The sequence below is a fragment of the Rhinatrema bivittatum genome, chromosome 1 (assembly GCF_901001135.1).
Source record: "Rhinatrema bivittatum chromosome 1, aRhiBiv1.1, whole genome shotgun sequence".
Classification (NCBI taxonomy): Eukaryota; Metazoa; Chordata; class Amphibia; order Gymnophiona; family Rhinatrematidae; genus Rhinatrema; species Rhinatrema bivittatum.
This window is the reverse complement of record NC_042615.1, coordinates 737249009-737269656: the sequence shown is the minus strand read 5'-3', so window position 1 is coordinate 737269656 and position 20648 is coordinate 737249009. Positions and strand designations below refer to the sequence as shown.

Genomic DNA, 20648 nt, shown 5'->3' with positions numbered 1-20648 from the left:
TTGGTGGAGGGGTGGAAGGGAATTGGGGCCGGAGGGTGCTGGAAGCCAATAGAGACGGGTGGGAGGGAGAAAAAAGGGGGGGGGGGGAATGGATAAACTGCGTAGCTTGCTGGGCAGACTGGATGGGCCGTTGGTCTTCTTCTGCCGTCACTTCTATGTTTCTATGTTTCTGTGTTTCTATGAATACAAGTTTATATATGTTCTTATCTTCATTAAGTGGGCTGAACCCAAGATTCAGTAGTAAAATCATATCTAATAATCAGCAAAAAATACAAAATTTGCTTAGATAATACATACATGCAACATCAAAGTGCTGTGTTCATAAAATGATTTTCCTTTAACAGAGATTGCTTAATGTAAAATTTTACACAATAAGTAGCCTTCATTCATTTATTCAAGACTACAGAAAACATGACAATAAAGGAAGTGTTTGGACTGCATAGCTGTTTATCTTAATCTCAGTCGCAGTTGTTTCGACATCTTTGGATTTTCATTTTTTCTCCTGTATAAAAAAAAACAAAAAACAATAAAAATTATAGGGATTTTTTGAACATTGTAAACACACATTTTCAAACAGGAAGAATGTAAATGTATCAGACTTCCAATAAAGAATATTACAAAGGATTTGGAAATAGGGATACTCCAAAATCTTTAATTTAGTAGGAAGTTAAAACTAACACAAATATCCCTTTGACGTTTGATTTTCCTTTAGTATTGTGCAGGTGAACCTCCCCCAAGAAGTTTTAGAAGCTCAGTCTGCTTAGTCACTTCCCCATTAATAGGATCTAAACTTGTCTATGGTTCCTTACCTAGGAATTTGCTGATTAGAAATGGATGATAGTCTTTGTATCCATTCAAAAGTAGATAAAAACAGTTCCAATGGCAACTGAATAATACCAAGGGGCCTATTTACTAAAGAGCATTAACACATTAATGTGTGTTACATAGCTGCGTTAAAACATTAGCACACATTAATGGTAATACACATGCTTGTATTACTCTTAACAAGAAAATATCAATCCTAATGCAAAAAATATAGCAATGAGCTATGTCATATGCAAATGCATGGAAATCATTTCATTGCTAATTAAAACAGTTTAAGCAAGTCACATTAAGCCACACAGTTTGTGCTAGCCTGCCTAGTAGCTCAAAAACTTAACTACACCTCAGAAGATTAGTTACATTTTTGGGTTAGCCACCAGTAGCTGTCACAAACTAGGCATCTGCATTGTTCCTCCATTTGTTTGATTTGTTTTGGCTGTACATGATATCTGACAAATAGATAGTGGGCATACAGAAATGAATGGTGTGTGCATATGTACTCAGCATGTACATAAGTGCACACCATTCATTTTTGTGTGCCCACTATCCATTTGTCAGAGATGTGCATACCACGAATGTAGCAACAAATGCACATCCCTATCACAGACCATAGTGGGAATTCCAATCTCCCCCTACCCTCACAACTGAACAACATGGCACCCTCAGGCTGAGATTTCTCTACCCCTCATCCCTCCCCAAAATCGGAAAGGGCATACTTGGGCAAAGATCCCCCATTCCCTCCAACATTCATGAAAAAGTGTTGACCTAAGCCCCACTTCCATATATACACATACCCCCTTTGGCCTTCAGCATCTTCTAAAGTGATATTGGAGGAAGGCAGAAGAGCTCCTCAATGCTGCCCCACTGATACTGTCATCCATAATTGTACCTGATGATCTCATGCATTCCTTTTGTGCCCAACATACAAGTCAACACATTTTTAAGGATATTGGGGGGATTGGTGGAAGAAATCTTAGCCCAAGGAGACCCTTCATAACTTAAGGGGATAAAGTGGGAGATTTCAAACATAAGGACCAAATATGAACATATGAAGCCTGCAGTGTCCCACAGATGACAGGGGCAGTCCACAACTTGCTCCTATATTTCACTGACTTCAATAGAGTCGCTGCAAATGCCCACTGCAGTTCTGTGTTATTTCCATGGATTGTCAGTAGTTTTAAACGAGCAGTACAGTAAATTTAATACTATTATTTTACTTCCAAATCAGATATTTCCAAACTGTGGATCATGGACCCAAAATGAGGTCACAAAATCAGTGGATGGGATTTTTACAAAACAAGTTTATTTCCATTCCCCTCCGAACTTCCACTCCCAACATGAAACAAGCAGTGGCAGTCATCATGGGATCTGTAAGCCAGTGTGTATTCACAGGCCATGCCTTATCTTCCTGTGTAAGTTTCCTGTTAGACCTGAAACCTGTGTGCAGGATCAGGACCTGTGACGATGGGCTGCCTGCTGTTGTCACTACCACTTCTTGGCTGAGTGGGGGAATTGGAGATCTGATTGGGGAAAGGGATGAGGAAGACTGGAAGTCTTCTCTTTTCGTTTGGTCACTATCTCAGATTGTAAGAATTTTCAATGTTAACAAGAAGTTGCACTGGATAAAATTTTGTGAAGCATTGGTACAAATAAGCATGTGGTATTTAAATAAGTAAAATGACAGCTATTAGAAATATGAGCTACTACTACATCAAGAGAGCAATTTTCAAAGGCATGGAGTTGGTCCAGAGAAAGGCAACCAAAATGAAGATAGACTGCAGGATCTAAATATGTATACCTAGGAAGAAAGGAGGTGCAGGGGTGATGTAATGCAGACTTTCAGATACCTGAAAGGTTTTAATGATGCAGTTAGTAGAGTATCATAGGGATTAGCATTGGGTCTGTGCTTTTTCACCACATTCATAAATGATCTGCAAAGGGAACGATGAGTGAGGTGATCAAATTTGCAGATCCCTATCACAAAATTATTCAAATTTGTTATAAAGCAGCTGAGTGTGAGGAACTCAGAAGGACCTTGTGAGACTAGGAGACTGAGCAACTAAAACAGGAGATAAAATCTAATGTGGAAAAACTGCAAAATGATGCACATAGGGAAAAATAATCCCCAACTACAGGTACATCATGCTGGGTTCTATATTGGGAGTCACTCCTAGCAAAAGAAGCTTGGAGTCCTTGTGGACAGTATGTTGAAATCCTAGCTCAATGTACGGTGGTGGTCAAAACCAAATAAACTATTAGGCATAGGACCGGTGGAAGCACTAGGTGTTGGATAATTGCCAGGTTCTTGTGGCCTCTGGTTTGGCCTCTGTTGGAAACAGGAGCTGGGCTGATGGACCCTTAGTCTGACCCAATATGGCAATTTCTTATGTTCTTATGTTCTTAGGTGGAACTAGGCGACTGGGAATGGCCATAGAATGGTCTCTCCTTCTTCCTGCCCAAGTGCCTGGAAGAGAAAGTGCCTTGGTGTGGTCCCAAATGGGCGGACGGAAGAAGGAGAGGACCATGCCGATGCCAACTATGCAGGAAGAAGAAGAGAGTGCATCCTCATCGCAAGAAAAAGCGGGGTACTGGCCCTGGTAATGAAGAGCAGGAAGAGCAGGAGCAGCTAAGCAGTGTGGCCACGCCCACTCAGGAAGCTATAGCGTTGGCCCTGGTCCCTGCTCAACTGTAGGAAGCTGTGCAGGAGGCAGAGGACGTGTCAGCCCCCTGCAGGACTGAAGAATCAGGAGGTATGCATGATCAGACAACCAATATTGAGAAGGAAAATACCCAGATGCCTCTGCTGTTCTGTGGCCTGTCAGAGCTGAATGCACTCTGAGTGACTTGAGCATGACTTGCAGAATGTCCCTGAGCAGGTTAGACCAGCTGGCACCATGAAGGGACGGGCTATTCAATGGGTCACAACGAAGAAGAACCAACGCGGGAGCTTCAGGCACTATTCTGTTGAAATCTCACTGGACAAGATCATTAACAGAACACAAGGATTATTCTGGAGAGTGAGGCAAATAGGCTACATCTGGGAAAACTTGTCAGGGCAGTTCAGGGATAGGTTGTCATGACAACAGCATGATGTGTCTCTGTAAATGAGTCTTTGGGCCAGTCACGTAATTCTAGAAACTTCGACAATACTGTATGTTTAACTATAAAAGAAGGGTCACTTCCTGTATCCAATGAGATGCTGGTCAGTTTGTAAGAAAAGGGCACCCAATATCCAGCATCTCCCAAGAACACTTATAATGCCAAATAAAATTTACTTTATACCTTTTACTGAGTCTAAGTGTTCTTGTGTCTCTGGCCCTAAGCATGTACTATTATGTACAAGAATGAGGAAGAGCACTGTGGGCTGTGGGGGCTGAAGGATGAGCCTGTTGCTGTTGGCCTTGTACTGCTAGGGGAGGAGCAGTGAGAGAAAGAGCATGTTCATGTGCGTGCGGGTGTGTATGTGCGTGTGGGTGTGTGTGCGCATGCGTGCAGGTGTCTGTGTGTGAGTGTATGAGAGAAGGCATGTTTGAGTGTGCATGCATGATGAGAGCATGTCTGTGTATGTGCATGTGTGAGAGATAGTTCATGTCTGTATGTATGTGTGCATGCATCAGAGAGAAAGCATGTCTGTGTGTGTGCATGTATAAAAGAGCATGTTTGTGTATGTGCATGTGTGAGAGACAAGTCATGTCTGAATGTATGAGAGAGAAAGCGATGTCTGTGGGCTGTGTGTGAATATATGAGAGACGGGGCATATGTGTGTATGTATGAGAGAGCAAGCATGTGTGTACATTTGAGAAAGACAGGATAAAGTAGATGAGCAACAACTCCTCTCCTCTCCCCCTGCTAATCCACAACTATCTCAGGGCATCTGGAATTCAAAAGATCCCCAGGTGTGGGACAGCAGGGGACTTTTTTTTTTTTTTTTTTTAATCTTTATTAATTTTAACTATTGGTTGCTGTCTGATGTACCTGTTGTTTTTAAATAGTTTTTTGGTATTTGGAAAATATGTATAACTTTTAATTACTGGATTTTGTTCTATTTGTCAGCTGTTATGAAATATTTATTCTTCTTATTAACATGGTTTTACTCTATTGATAATTTCTATTTCTTGATTTTATTGTTTGTTTAATGATGTTTCAGTTTTTCCACTGTTGCACTGCATAAAGAGTGTGGCTTCTTGTGGTTTACAGTTCAGTTTTTGTCAACACATTTCTATTTATAGTTTATGGTGATTTTATTCTGTATTTGGTGAAGATCTGTCTGTGTTCTGTATGTATGACTAAAGTGAGGTATTCTGCTAGCATGTAGTTTCTCTATAGGGATCTATAAATCCTGGCTTGTTCTATTTCCAGTAGGAGGTTGTATGGCATTTTAGGGCCCTGGTGTATTATTTGCAGTATTGCCTTTTCATAGGTAGAGTTATTTACTGTTTGAGTGCTGGTAATTAGTACTGTTTTGGTATGGCAGGTTCACAATAATCATAATACAGTTTATTCATGATTTTCTGAGGACCCCAGCCCCACATCTAATAAACATTTACTTTTGTTTGGCAGGTTTTTCTGGTTGGCACCATACCAGTGCATGTAAATATAATATAATGTTTGTAAGTGATAATTTTACATCTGAAGACTGTACTTTGAATGCCTTTTTATGTTCAATTATTATAAATGCATAATTGTATTTGTGTGTAGGGAGGGTGTCACCCGGGGGGGGGGGGGGGGCAGCAGGCTGTAAGTTTTCATCTAGGGGTGTCTAATAACCTTGCAGCGGTCCTGGTTAGGAATGATCCAAAAAGGAAGGAGAATAAATCGGAAGATATTACATTGCCTCTGTAAAAAGCCGGGATGTGTACCCCATTTCAAGAAAGGACATAGCAGAAATAGTTAAGGTGCAGATGAGGGTGACAAAAATGATAAAGGCGATGGAACATCTCTATAATGAGAGGCTACACAGGTAGGGCTCTTCAGCTTAGAAAAGAGATGGCTTAGAGGGGAGAAGTTTTTAAAGTCATGAGTGATGTGGAATGACTATAAAAAAGCCGGTTATTTTCCCTTTCAGGTAACACCAACACTAGGTGACACTGCATGAATTTAACGACCAGCAGATTCAAAACAAATCGTAAAAAGTACTTTTTCACTAAGCACAATATCACGCTGTGGAATCTGTTCACGGCAACTAGCACAGTGGTGTTTAAAAGAGGTTTAGACAAGTTCCTGGAGGAAAAATCCATAACACATTATTAGCCAGGTAGACTAAAAAAAAGCTATTAGTAGCCCTGGAGTGAGTAACAGGAAATTAGATCAACTTTATGGGATCTTTCAGATACTTAAGACCTGGCTTGGCCACTGTCGGAGACAGGATACTGGGCTCGATGGATCTTGTTCTGACCCCAGCATGGCAATCCTTATGTTTGCATGTTCAACAGAACCATTTTATCAGCTACTTTACTACTAGGCTACTTAGGTCTTCCCAGCACGTTACTTACTATCCCTGCACCTAAATTAGGCACAACTCAGCATAAATCTTTTCAATTGTTTGCCCTGGCTCTATGGAACTTTATAGCTTTGGAGGCAAGCTGAAGATGATTATGTTTCTTTTTTCCAAAATATTATTGTGATTTGGCTGTTTAATCTGTTATTCCAGTAATATTTGGAGAAACCAATTGCATATATAAGTTTTGGGCTTAGTTAGACCCATGTTATGAATGTTTTTAATTTGTGTTACTTGTGTTGGTGGTGTGATCAGTGTTATAATGCATTGTTAGTATAGTTATGGTTGTTAATATCATATTATTGCATGGAATAATGAGTTTTTTCAAATGTATGCACATAAAATTTCCAGAAAGGTTTCTAGGTACATATTATGTATGAATAGCTTTGGTGGAGTAATTTTCAAAGCACACATATAAGCATATGTTTGTTTTGAAAACTGGTGTAATTTATTACCATATTTGCTGCCTTTCTTGTGCAAGCTCTTACAAAATTTCTCTCCAAAAGTATGAATCAAGCATAATCAGATGGAGAGTAACATTAACAGTGGAAAGTAGCTGAAAAAGGCATACAATTTTTTTCTCTTGACCAAATAAAGATTGACTCAGACTAATGCCACTAGAGGGAGAAAAAGACCCATGAAATAGGCAATCTTATATTTTACTGTCTGCTGTTTAGTTATCATTTATTTATAACATGTCTTTTCCAACCTGTCACAGTTTCCCCTGTTACACCAGCTCTCCATGCCAAGGTTCAGCCTGCTGTGCAGGCTTCTCTCCACCAGAAGCCCTCAGTGAACTTTGCCTATAGCCTTGCCAGGTATCTCCTCCCTAGGTTCATCACGCCCAAACATCAGCCCCATTTAACCCTGCCTTGTCATTAACTAGTGGCCTCTTCATCAAGTCACCTGGCTCCCTGACCTGGTCACTTTGTTTCTCTCATTCCTGTCTTGTCTTGCGGCCTGCCTGGGTCTCTTGTCTTGCCTTACGGCCTGCCCTGGCCTCTTGTTTTGACTTATGGCCTATCCAGGATTTCTGTCTTGCCCATGTGACCTCTTTTGGCCTTCTGCTTTACCCTGTAGCATCCCAGGCCTTCTTGCTTTTGCTCTCTGGCCTCCTAGGCCACTCTGCCTTACCTTACGGCCTCTGGGCCTATCTTCTCATAGCCAACCTTGAGCCCTGTTGGACTTCCCTGTTCATTGTTGCTAGTTCTGCCTAGTCCAGTCCTATTCCTGTCTAACCTTGTTCTGTCTTATGCAGTCCTGCCTAGTTCCTTGTCTTTTTCCCAGTCCCCAGTCTGATCCTGTGTCCAGTCCCCAGCTTGAGCCTGTATCCAGTCCTCAGTTCCAGCCTGTATCTGTCCATTCTGTCAGGCATGCTCCACAATCCAGTCCTCAGCGTCCAGCCTACTCCAGTATCCAGTCATCAGCTTCTAGTCTGACTATGCTCCAATGTCCAGCCTATTCCTCACCCCAGTTCCTATCTGTGCCTGCTCTGCCTTGTCCAGCTTCAACCAGCCTGACTTACCATGATGTTCTGCCAAAGAAGCCAGGCCCTGCCAGCCCCCAGGCTCGGCCTGAGGGGGAAGTGGCTGGCTAGGCAGAAGATGAACATAAGTTTTGCCCTATGGTCCTGCCCTACTCCTGCGGGGATGCACCCGGAGTCTAGCCTGCACCCGAAAGACACAATCACAGAATTCAAAGTGTGTAAAGTAGAAATGGACTTTACAGAGAATATAAGGTAAAGTGGCCAACAAAGTTTAGCAAGTAAAGATTATGGTGTACAGGTTTAAATACTAGTCATGGACAAGTGAGATATCATGCAGCATAGCTAGAGAACATCTGACTCTTCCATATAACTTCCTCTGGCAAATGGGCCATCTTAACCTCAAGATCAATTAAAGTTGTATCAGTCAGGGAAGGAGGTAAAAATGATGCACCTACTTTTGGGGAGGTATGAAAAATTATACAGGGCATTTTCAATGGCTGGCCCATACTATGGAAGAGCTCCCCGCTGCATGTCAGGACTGAGCTGATTACTGGTATTCAGGAAGAAAGTGAAGGCATGGCTGTTCTCCTAGTGATGGGGAGGGGGGGGATGGGGTCCTGGTTTGTTCTGGTTCTTTGTAGTATTTGTATGGGCAGGGTTTTTAATAGAGAGTGACTGGTGGGGGTGGGAGCGTTGGTGAAGGATGGGGAGTGGAAGTTTGGAAGGGGGAAAGTGAATTGTGAATCCTTTTATTGGTTCACTGCTTTGGGCAGGTTTGTTTGCCTGGGAAGATGGTATAAAAGAAATACATTCAATGGCTGCTCTACATGAATGGTAATCATTTATCCTCAAAACTGGAAGAGGAATCAAAAGTCACTCAACTATGGTTCATGATGTTTTGGCATAACAGGTAGTGGAAACAGCTTGTTTTACCTGTACCTTTTGCCGGTAAATATGTCTCTCCAAACAGTGACACACAAACAGAATATTTAACAGAACAACTTAAAAGGTGTTGAATTAATATTCTCATATCCTTTCATTCCTTTCCCCTCTCTCCCCTGCAACGTGTGGACTGCCATGCAATTCCAAAGTGAAAGAAATTATTAATATACATCAGTTCAGCACTAAACCATGGTCTTATATACCAAGAAGTGGAAAAGCATCAAAGGCAAAACCTTTCAAAAACGTATACAATAAAGGATATAGAACCAGAAAGAAATCTAAGAGGTCAATATTTCAAAGCATTTGTTCAAGTAACTTGAGTTAGGCCAGGAGAGGGTTGGGAAACACGGCTCTGAAAGAACATAGCAATGTATAATTTTGCTTTTGATTAATTTTGGTTCACTTATATTTTTTTAAGTGATTTTTATTCCAGCTTTTAACAACTGTACTGGATAAAAAGTAGCACAATATGCTTCAAGTGCAGAAATACTTCTTATCAGGATAAAATCTAACATAATCCATCTACAGGAATTCTTACATTTGTACAATTGTGTCTCGCAGCAGCAGTGCAGTATATTTACCTTTGCCAGAAATGGATTTAAACTTTTCTTTGCCGGGGTGGCGTCACTCTTTACACCATTACTGTCTTCTGACTTCTGGAATAGCAAAAATATAACTTACTTATTGAGAAGTGGAGCTTTACAGCCTTATTCAATAAAAATCGGGAAAATTTAACTTCTGTAAAAGACCTATTGGGGTAGATTTTAAAAGCCCTGCGCGCGTAAATCCTCCCGTATTTTCGCGCACAGGGCACTCACGCGCCTACTTTGCATAAGCCGCCGGCGAGCGCAAAGCCCCGGGATGCGCGTAAGTCCCGGGGGCTTCGTATAAAAGGGGCGGGAGGGCGTTGTCCGGGGTCAGGGGCGGGAGGGGCGGGTCCGGGGGCGTGGGGATGGTTCAGGGGCGGGCCGGGAAGCGGGTCCCGAGGTCCACCGGCACTGCGGCCTGTGCAGGGAATGCCGAGGCGGCGCGCGCAAGTTACGCCTACCTCAAGCAGGCGTAACTTGCACAAAGATGGGGGGGGGGGGGGATTTAGGTAGGGCTAGGGGGTGGAAGGACGCGGAAGGAAAGTTCCCTCGAGGCAACCTCCGATTTCGGAGCGGCCTCTGAGGAACGGAGGCGGGATGGTGGCTCAGCGCGCGCTGGCTGCCGATTCGGCACAGCCTTGCGTGGCCGACCCTGGATTTTTATAAGATACGCGCGGCTACACGCGTTATCTTATAAAATCCGGCGTACTTTTGTTTGTGCCAATTGCGCGAACAAAAGTACGCGCGCGCGTACTTTTTAAAGATCTACCTATTAGTATATAAATGCCATATAGTGTGAACCTGTAAAAGAAAAGCAATACGTACAGATGTTCTGCTTGTTCAGTTTCACATTCGTCACTGTGTGACAAAAGGAATAAAGACAAAGGGTTATATTTATACACATTGGTGAACTCCATCATTAATAATAGAGTAATGAGCATTCATACTGCACTTTTATCCAAAATTAAGAAGGGATATACAATATGCCAGTAATGTTTTTAAAGTCTTTGAGGTTTTTATAGTCAGGATCTATTTAGCAAAAAAACTCAGAAGTTAATCACTAAATCAATATTTGGGCACTTGTTCAGTTAAATTCTTGCCAGATAACTTATTGTCCAGCTAAAATTTGACCAAATAAGTTAGCGGCATTCTGGGGACATCAACTCGGAGGAGCTGGGTTAGCCAGACAAGTTATCCAGCTAATTCCGATATTCAGAGTTAGCCAGATAACGTATCTGGCTATTTTCTGGTCGACCTGTAGACCTGTCCTAAAGTTAGCTGTATAGCTAGAGAGCCTGCCGCTGCTAAATATACAGACTTAGTCAGATAATTTTATTCGACTAACTAACCGAGCCACACAGCAGTTGAATATGAACCACTTAGTTGCCTTTTACTCAGATAGAGGTAAGTGAATATTCAGCCACCTGAAAGTTCATGTGTACTTCTATAATGTGCACAAACGTAGGGCTGGATTCATCATTCTTTGCAGAATGGTGGCGCGATTTTGCCGGCCACAGTGCGGCCGGCTGCAGCCTTTCAAACAAATAGCACCACCGTGAAAGGTGGTGTTATTCGCCTCGCTACTGCTGACGATACTCTTCCTCACATTATTGACAGCAGCGGTGCTGTGGCCGACTCCTTCCCCTCCCCGACTCCTCCCCTTCCCCTAATTTGCATATCACATTCGAAAAGGCCCTTTTCGCACACGATAAAGCTTTAGTAAATAACCCCCCTTAGTCATATAAGAGGCATTCCAGAGCAGGGGGCAATTGAGGGCATTCTGCCATCTTCTCTTTTCTTCCAGAGATTAAAAATAACATTATTCGACCAAAGGATATGCCTCAGCGACATCACTGCGGTGCCCCTCCCAAATGGGACCATTTTCATATCCGGTTGTCGAAATATATGACTGTACAACAAAATAGTGCTGTATTTTCTGAAGGAAGGCACTGCATTTGTGTCACTGTGGTGTGTCCTTCAGGCAGAGAACATAATTTTTACTCTTTGGAAAAAAAGGAAGATAGCAGAATGTCTAGTCTTTGGCCGGGAACCTGCACTGGGACTGGTCCTAGGTATCAAAGCTAGGCCTGGACTTCATCAATGAGACCCAGCCTTGGGCTAGGCTCCAGTGTCAAGCCTAGGCCTCAGTGACAGGACCTGGGCTCGGCCAGGCCTTGGCATTGGACTCAGTCCTAGGCAATGGGAACAGATGTCAGTATGAGCCCCAGTACTGGCCCTAGGACTAAGCCCATACTTGGGCCTCAGTTGGATCCAAGTATTGGACCCAGGCCTATGCCTTGGCAACAGGATTTGGCATCGGGCTGGGCACCAGTTTAGGCCCTAGACTTAGGCTCGATGACATATGACCTTAATTTCTCATTTAGGATAATTTTTCCTGCAACGGACAGATGTAGACCATCTTTACTATATAGTCTTTTACTATTCCATACACGGCCCCAGCCTCCTATATATCTAAATCCTTCTACTTTACACCATGTTTTAAATCACATATTAAAGTTGTCTATATAGCTTAGCCTTTCCTTTCCCTTTTCATGAACAGGAAATCTTTTCATACTGCTTGAATGCTTTTCCTAGCAGTCATTTGTTCACAGATGGATAAATAAGGATGGTAAGTTTAATACTGGCATGTGGGCGCACATGTGCGAACGTTTGCCAGCATGCATCCAGAGATGTATCCATGTTATAAAATACGCGCATGTTATAAAATAGTCTGAATGCGCATTCATGTGCACGCAAATGCCACTTCTACCATGTAAGTGGGGGAATTTTATAAGGGACGCACACAGATGCCATAGCTATTTTTCCAGCTTGTTCCCAGTTCACCCAGTTAAAAGATAGGACTTCCAAATCCCCCTAATTTAATAGCCTTCCTTTCCCCCTGTTAGACCCAACCCTTAAAACCCCACTGACTAGCCTAGATTTTTTTGTTTTACTACTTACACACTATCCATAGCAGTAGTAAAGTTACGTGGCATGGGACCCCCGGCGCGCTCTGTGTGCATATGTATTTACTTGCACATCTCTTGGCCTTCTCCTGACACGCCCATGCCCCACCCAGATCATTCCCATTCCCTGCCCCTTTCAGAAATGTTTGCTTTGTGCATGCAGCGGGAAGTACGTGTGCCCTCAGGCGGCTTTTAAAATCCACTTGGCACGTGCCAAGTTTTGGCGTGCACAGGGCTTTTACAATTTGCCTTTTATTTTATAGTCCTTACTTTCTTCTTTGATTGTACTGACAATCTGGTTAGCGGCAAGAATTTATTTATTTATTTTTAAAAGAGCAGATAGTTTGAATCTTGTGTCTCCATTCAAATAAAAGAATTTTTGGACAACATCTGGTGTCTAATCCACTGTTTGCCCACACAGCGTTTCTTAGACCACCTACCCTCTTGCTTCATCATGCCCAAACAAAGGCCAATATTTTGGCGGTCCTCTGTCTTCTTCAGGGATCCAAATTCTCAAAATTGACCAATCAAAATGGCATGTCACTTAGTGATTGAACCTAGTTTGCTGGTCAATTTTGTGAATTTGGACCCCTGAAGACGGCAGAAGGAATGCCAAAATATTGACCTTTGTTGGGCATTACGAGCGGACAACACTGGTCCTTTCACATCGAGCTATGTAAAAGATAAGTAATCGTTTTCTGGTGACCATTTTGAGGTTGTGCATTTTAACAATTGGAATATTTTGTAATACATTTGCTTGTGAGTTTTTAAAAATTCACATACTTGCACAATAGTAAATAGAACAATATGAAGAAAATGGTAAATGATTTGAATGCCAGTGCTTTTGTCTGAATCCTGTTTGGAGCCCACTGAGTACAGGAGACAGGGGATTAACTTGACAGCACTTTGTTGGCTTATGATACCTCTTCTTCTTTATTGGGTACAAGTCATTATATGTAATTTTCATTTGTGTCTCTCATATTTTTTATATTGCTCCTATTGTGGCATATTGTATCTTTTTGAATCATAATTCAGAGAAAATTACTCATTTGCAGATGTGGTGGTGACTGCAATTACCCAACAACAATAAAATTGGATTTACAACTTACAGATTGTTTCTCCTTTTGGACTGAAGAATGATTTAGACGACTTTTTTTTAATATAAATTTGCATAAGTTTGTTACATGTTTGACTACTCATAGAACGTTAAGGATACAACGTTTCTATTGGTTAGTTTTTTTGACATGTCAGATATTTCATTTGATTTTCCCACCATTGGGTGAAATCTATAAAACGGCATTTTGTGTTCTTTTCCCAGAGTCTGCTTACTGATGAATCAGAGGTGTTGATCACCCTAACACTGCCACGGTAATTTTAAAACGAATGCACATGCGCCCATACATGCGCGTATCGGTGTGCAAATGAAGATACGCTGGCATTCGTAATCACGCGTGCATGTTTTAAGCATAACTATGCTCCTAATTTCAAGAGAATAGTCGAGCAAAGCTAGCACACATGTCTTCCATAGATGACTGTCAGCTTTTACATGCATATGTAGGCAGATTTTAAAACATGCTTGCAAAAGACACATTCCCATTTTTCCAATTAGTCTACCGGTTTGTCCAGTTAATATTGAGGTCTTTCAGAGCCCTCTGGTTCTTCATCCTGCATGTCACCCAGTTGACCTGCACCCCTCAACCTATCCTATAAGCCCTAATCTACAGACTTGCTCCTCATCAGCAGGAGCAGTAAAGTTAGGCAACTATCTAACCTACGAGCCCTGCGGGTTTTGATTTTAAAATATGGAGTTGCACATGTAAGTGTTGGCCCTGCCCCAGCACGTGCATGCCCCATTCCTTTCCACCCCCTTATTTCTCACATGTGCATGGGTACATACAAGTGTAATTTGCGGCTTTTTAAAATTCTCATTGCTCATGCAAGGCCCACAAACATGCATGCATATGTGGGCAGTTTTGCACAAGCAAACGCTTTTAAAATCGACTGCAGAGTATTTTAAGTCTCCTTTGATTTTTATTCAAGAGCCCACGAAGCAGACGGCTTTCTTTGTCAAAATGCTAGCACTGGGATCTCCTTGGATTAAGATGTTTTATCTTCAGACTGCTTTGATTTCCTTTATACTACATTTATTTTCCATCATATTGTGGTTTGCGTAGCAGATAAGGAGACCATTGGAAAAGCACAATCTTTCAGAGATAAGTTGATCTTTTGGACATACTTTTTGAATTAATAGAGCACTTTTGTTAGAATGAGTTACACTAAATTTTGTCCAGATGCAATGATCATAAATTACAGGGACAATATATAGCACAAATTTGATGACACCACCTATTTCCAACTTAATTTTAATAACAAAAGCAAAAAGAATTGGATAAGGAATTTATTCCAGTTTGTTTTTTTGACTATAAACATTTCTGTCAGCCTTCCAGAATGTCAATTTACCTCTGGATGCTTATCTGGAGGTAATATGGGTGAATCAACCTCATAATTTCTTTAAGTTAATAAAGTTGCTTATCTTTTATTTAATCACATAATGCAGAGAGTCTTTCCAGTTGAGAAAAATTAGAGATAAACAGCAAGTTTGACCTAGTCCTGACAGTTGCCACTGAACAAAAACTGTCCAAGAACAAACCGAATGGGAATTCACAAGACACTCAATAACAATATCCCACAGTATAAAAGTCATTATTGTGGGTGCTTGTTATATTAGGTCTGACAACCTAACATAACAAGTTACCAATGGGCTTTTCTGTGTGATAATTTGTGATGAGGATAAATGTTCCTTAGATTATTGGCAATACCAGTCAAAGTCATTTCAAATAGAATGTTGTCTTGGGTATGAGTTTTCATATGCTCAAAAAAAAATAAAATTAAAAGTATTCTAATCCCATTGTGCTAACTGGAAACCCTAAATTGCTTTCATAAGATATGAAATGGGAAAACTCTTACCTGCCTTTTCCTGCTTCTTTTGTGGTCTGCATCTCACAGATTAGAATAATAGCTACTAGAACAACCACCCTCCGTGAACAATCGCAATAAAAGGTTTGAGTGGGGCCATGTAGCTGAGAACATTAAGCTGAATTTCGCTTTTAACTTGTCCCACTTTAAAAATTGCCACACAGCGATACAGTCCACTGTCATCTGCAGAGAGGTCCATAATGTGAAGTTTGGTTTCGTTTACTCGTTTTCTTGTCACTTCATATTTAGATGGCATAACAGATTCATTAACAGCAACCTAATAAATATAACAAAAAATGTAATTTAGAGCCTGAACAATAGTGTATAGTGTGTAGACATCTACCAATAGATTCCAGACAGAAATTAACGGAGTGCAGTGTTGTACAATCTTACACAAGGCTTGGTTGATTTCATCATGTGGTGCATATGTATAATTTTCATTCCATGGTGCAAATATAAGACTGCTGGTAATCTGTGGCCATCCTGCCAGTTCACCATGCATTGCCACAGCAACCTTCAGCAATTACGCTTATATCACCTGAGTGATATGCATGCTGCCTTTGCCTCTTCCAGAATGATACAGAAACAGTAATATATGTCCTATGGGCTCTATTCACCAATCTCCCCCACCAACTGCTCTCCTCACCTTGACTGCCCACTGTGTTTTGTGGGCAAATGTCCTGGAGATATTTAGTAGAGATGAGCTTCGTTTTTTTTCTACCAGGTCATTTTTTGAGTCGGACCGCTTCGGGTAAAGTTCGTTTTTCCTCGGTTAGTTTTTTGGAAAAACGACACAAACTAAATGGGGAAAAACAAAACGGGCCCACCCAAGCAATAAAATTTACTATAATACATTAAATACAACCCCCCCCCACCATCTCGATCCCTCCCCAAGACATACTAACATCCCTGGTGGTCCAGCGGGGTCCCGCGAGCGATTTCTCCCTCCGTGCCGTCGGGCTGTCCGGCCTGCCTCGCATCAAAATGGCGCCGATAGCCTTGGGTCAGCCCCCTGTCACATGGTAGGAGCAATGGATGGCCGGCGCTTCTTTCTGCCATGGCTGGAGACCTCCATGAAGATCCAGGCACAAGAAAGGGGATTCTGACCCCCCAAGACATGGTAGGAGCAATGAACAGCTGGCACCATCTTAGAAAATGGCACGGGCCTCCATTGCTCCTTTCATGTGACAGGGGCCAACCAATGGCACCGGTAGCCCCTGTCACATGGTAAGGGCAAAGCGCCACGGCGCAATTTTGATTACTGGAAGCCGATGGTGAGATCGCTCCCAGACCCCCACTGGACCACCAGGGACTTTTGGAAAGTCTTGTGGGGGACATGGTAGGAGCAATGGACGGCCGGTGCCATCTTAAAAAATGATAGCCTTTGCTCCTACCATGTGACAGAGGCGGCCAATGGCACCGATAGCCCCTGTCACATGGTAAGGGTAAAGGGCCATCGGCGCCATTTTGATTAATGGCAGCAGATAGCCCGAGAGGAGGACATCGCTCCCGGGACCCCCGCTGGACCACCAGGGACTTAGGCAAGTTTTGGGGGGGTCAGGAGGGGTGGGGATTATAAATAATTAGATTGACGGGTTGGGGTGGGTTTGGGTTTGTTTTTTTTTATGTGCCCTTTCTCCCCTCCCCCCCAAAAAAAAACATGATAAGAAAAGCACATGAAATTTCGTGGGGTTTTCCTATCATTTTCGGGGACCCCCGAACTGCAACGAAATAGGAAATATCGTCTATATTTCCTATTTCGTCTAAAACGAATGCACATCCCTAGTAGACACGCTGTGTCCGATAATATCAATGGGAGCAATTTTGATGCTTTTCCCTCATAGCAAAAATAAGAGAACTCACCTTATTACTCTATTATATGCCCTCAAGAGATAACCTGAAAAAAACCTTCTCTTAATTATAAACAACACCTACTGTAGTTTTTCCTCTGCCAGCGTCACTTGAGAGGACAATTTTCAAAACCAGATAAATTGGCTGTATGAAACTGTCCTCTTGAAAAGACTAAAATTATGTACAGTGTTTCACAATGGCGATGCATTTTCAGGGCATATTTTGGGCAGGTTGGGAAACTAATGTATTTCCCAAGTCTACACACATTATTTTCTGTAGAAAATATCCCACACAAAAAGCAGGTGCAAAAGTCTATGAGTAGTTTGTACTCATGGCACGTTTCAAAGGAAAGGTACGTGCATACTTTTCTGTTAAACGATGCAAAATTTTACAGTGAAAAGTACCCATGGACTTCATTCCTGTTATGTTTTGTCTTTCACGGGCTGTTCCCATGAATCGCCGCACTTATCCTCCTGAATGGGTCCCTACCAGCTCATGATGCAGCCGAGCCTCTTTAGCCTTTCTTGTGGCAACGCGCTGCTGGGATCCCATGCAGCAGGATGCTGGCAACCACGATGGTCCATACCTCTCCTTAGGCGTGCATGCGCCCGACATCGCTGGCTTTAAAGAGCCCACAGTGAGACAAGCCCTGTAACACCTTTAGAAGATGTCACATGTTAAGGCCTATAAAAGGCCCTTGTTGATTTTTCTTCACTGCCTCAGCAACAGATCCACCTACTCCCGAGTTGAGAGTGTTGTTTCTAGCATCTTGTTTTCAGTCCCAGAGTCTGGTCTTCATACTCGCTGTGTCTTCTGTCTTCGCCCAGTTGTCCTCAGTTACTTTCTGTCTTAATCTCCTTCCACATTGCCTGCCTGTTCTTCTCTTTGCCTGTCTGTCTTGCCTATTCATCCCTTCTCTCCTCTTGGATGGATACTTGATTTGACCTTAGCCTGATCTCAGATACACCTGATTGCTTCCTGCCTCTAATCACTGCCTGGACCTTGGACATGCCTGACCACTGTCTGCCTCCCACTACTGCTTGGACCTCAGACCTGTCAGACCACCACCTGCCTACAAACCTAGCTTCCATGGACCTCCACTTCTCCCACCAACACAGACCCCACCTATCTCCTGCTGGCTCAGGCACTCAAAGACTCAAGCCGTGGTGAACGAGGGCTGGTATAGGCAAAGGTCCCACTGGGACTCTGCTTTATCTGAGTCAGAGGGAACCTGAAGAGCTCCTCCCTGCATGTAGCACCAATCCTGCATTGGCCCAAGGGTCCACAGATGCAAGAGTCCTAAAGTGGACAGTCTGAAAACTGACCCCTAAAAGGACAATATTGCTTAGCTCTGACCTGAAAACCTATAGAAACCTCACAATAATGTAAATGCATGCCAAAATTATTAAATCACTTTCTTTCTTTACATTCACATTATTGGTACACTCACAGTGGAACTCCACCTATTCTAGATCAAGCATTTTCAACTCCTGTCCTCAAGGACTGCAAAGAGGTCTGGATTTCAAGGTAACCATATTATGAAAATTAGCCATGTTCTTCAACCATAAATATGCAAATACATCTTATGAAAATTCATTGTGGATATCCTGAAAATCAGATCTAGTTGTGGTTCTGGCTGAAAACCCCTGGTCTACACATTCATGCTAACCTTTTCACATAGTGCAGAGTTCCAGTAGCCATATTGGTCCTGGAGAAAACTGGAGTCTTTAAGTTGTGATACCTTTCAAAGCACTAAAAAAAACAAAAAAACAAAAAAAAGATGTTGCAGTGCATAAGCTTTCGAGATCACATAGGTCACATATTCACCACTCATTCTCAAATGAATCCATAAATTAATTCATTTATTTGTATTTATGAGCACTACTTCTACAATTTCTCAAAACAATTAACAAAAAAAACTCAATTTAAAAATACACTAATAAGCATTAGCCAAATGATGTAATAATCATACATCAATAGCATACCCAACAATATAATACATAAGCAGTAAAAACAAAACATCCAATACATCACATTAGCCTCTCAGAGCTCCCCATATAAAAAAAAAAAAGGACCACTTTAAAATAACATGTTCCTAAATACAGAACCAATACATGAGAAAAGATTTGGTAAACGTAAATACCAAGAAACATTGCCACCTCAGGAATCCAATAACATCCAAACCACTCAAGTTTGCTCTCATGGGTCATAATATCAACAAAACACCTCAAAAACAGATTGATACTCTAAGGCCGCGGTAGAAACAGTGCGGCAGTGTCAGGCGCACCCTCGTTCCCCGCACGCACAGTTCTCTTCACCTACCGCTCGATACTCTTTTCAAATTGCATGCAAATGCATGCCGCAGCTGCGAAGCCTTAGGCAAGCGTTAGGCCTGCGCAACCCATTTTACTGTATAGAGCGCCTCTACAGTATCCTGGGTTTGCGGGCCTAACGCTTCACGGCCGCGCTGGTATCTGTCATTTCAAATGTCATTTCAAATGTCATTTGAAATGACAGGTACCAGGAAGTGGACAGTTATGTTCCCCGATGCTCGGCAAACTTTCCCCCAGCCCCCGCTCACCTGCCCTGGCCCCGTCCGGTCTCCGGTGCAGCCCAAGTCCTGTCCCCTCCTCCCGAAGCAAAAAAAAAAAAAAAAAACGAAAAAATAGCAAGGCTCGGGCCTGCTACGATAGTCCCTTCTCCCTTCTCCTCTCCTCCCGATTTCGGCGCTCAAGGCGGCCGTGCATTCATCCAGGCAGAGGGAGCCGGCGGAGAAAGCGGCCTCCGGCTCCCTCTGCCTGGATGAATACACGGCCCCCGCCGACAGTGAATGAATGCCCGTGCGATTTCGGCGCTCAACGCCCACCCAGCCGCCTTGAGCGCCGAAATCGGGAGGAGAGGAGAAGGGAGAAGGGACTACCGTAGCAGGCCCAAGCCTTGCTACTTTTTCGTTTTTTTTGCTTTGGGAGGAGGGGACAGGACTGGGGCTGCACCGGAGACCGGACGGGGCCTTGAGCGCCAAAATCGCACGGGCATTCATTCACTGCCGGCGGGGGCCGTGCATTCATCCAGGCAGCGGGAGCCGGAAGCCGCTTTCACCGCCGGCTCCCTCTGCCTGGATGAATGCACGCCCACCCGGCCGCCTTGAGCACCGAAATCGGGAGAAGGGAGAAGGGACTACCGTAGCAGGCCCGAGCCTTGCTACTTTTCGGTTTTTTTTTTTTTTTTTGCTTCGGGAGGAGGGGACAGGACTGGGGCTGCACCGGAGACCAGACGGGGCCTTGAGCGCCGAAATCGCCCCCATTTTTTACACTTTATTCCCGTTTTAATTTTCGAAACACCACACTAACACCAAGTAGAGGGTAGGCGGTAAACTAACAGGTTAAGGACGCGGCAAAATAGCGGGTTACAAAGGAGATAATCTGAGCGCACGTCACAGTATCGGAGGGGAATAGCTAATTCTTTCATTATACAGCAAATTCGTTCATTTACATATCATATACATGCTGCGTGCGGAAAGG

At 42.9% G+C, this 20648-nt stretch overlaps 1 protein-coding gene and 1 long non-coding RNA gene across 2 annotated transcripts in view; both read right to left on the bottom strand.

The window, feature by feature from the left end:
• Window positions 1-376: 376 nt before the first annotated feature.
• LOC115076358 lies at window positions 377-10213 on the bottom strand. Its single transcript, XR_003852735.1, has 3 exons — window positions 10160-10213; window positions 9329-9403; window positions 377-502 (listed from the first exon to the last, which is right to left on the bottom strand). It is a non-coding gene; the product is annotated as an uncharacterized LOC115076358 (long non-coding RNA).
• Window positions 10214-15248: 5035 nt separating this feature from the next.
• The window catches only part of EMB (embigin), a 71030-nt gene continuing 65630 nt past the window's right edge, over window positions 15249-20648 (bottom strand). The window contains 2 exon segments of the mRNA XM_029577691.1: window positions 15249-15341; window positions 15344-15553. Coding sequence (XP_029433551.1) covers window positions 15264-15341; window positions 15344-15553 — 288 coding nt within the window. The 3' untranslated portion in view covers window positions 15249-15263.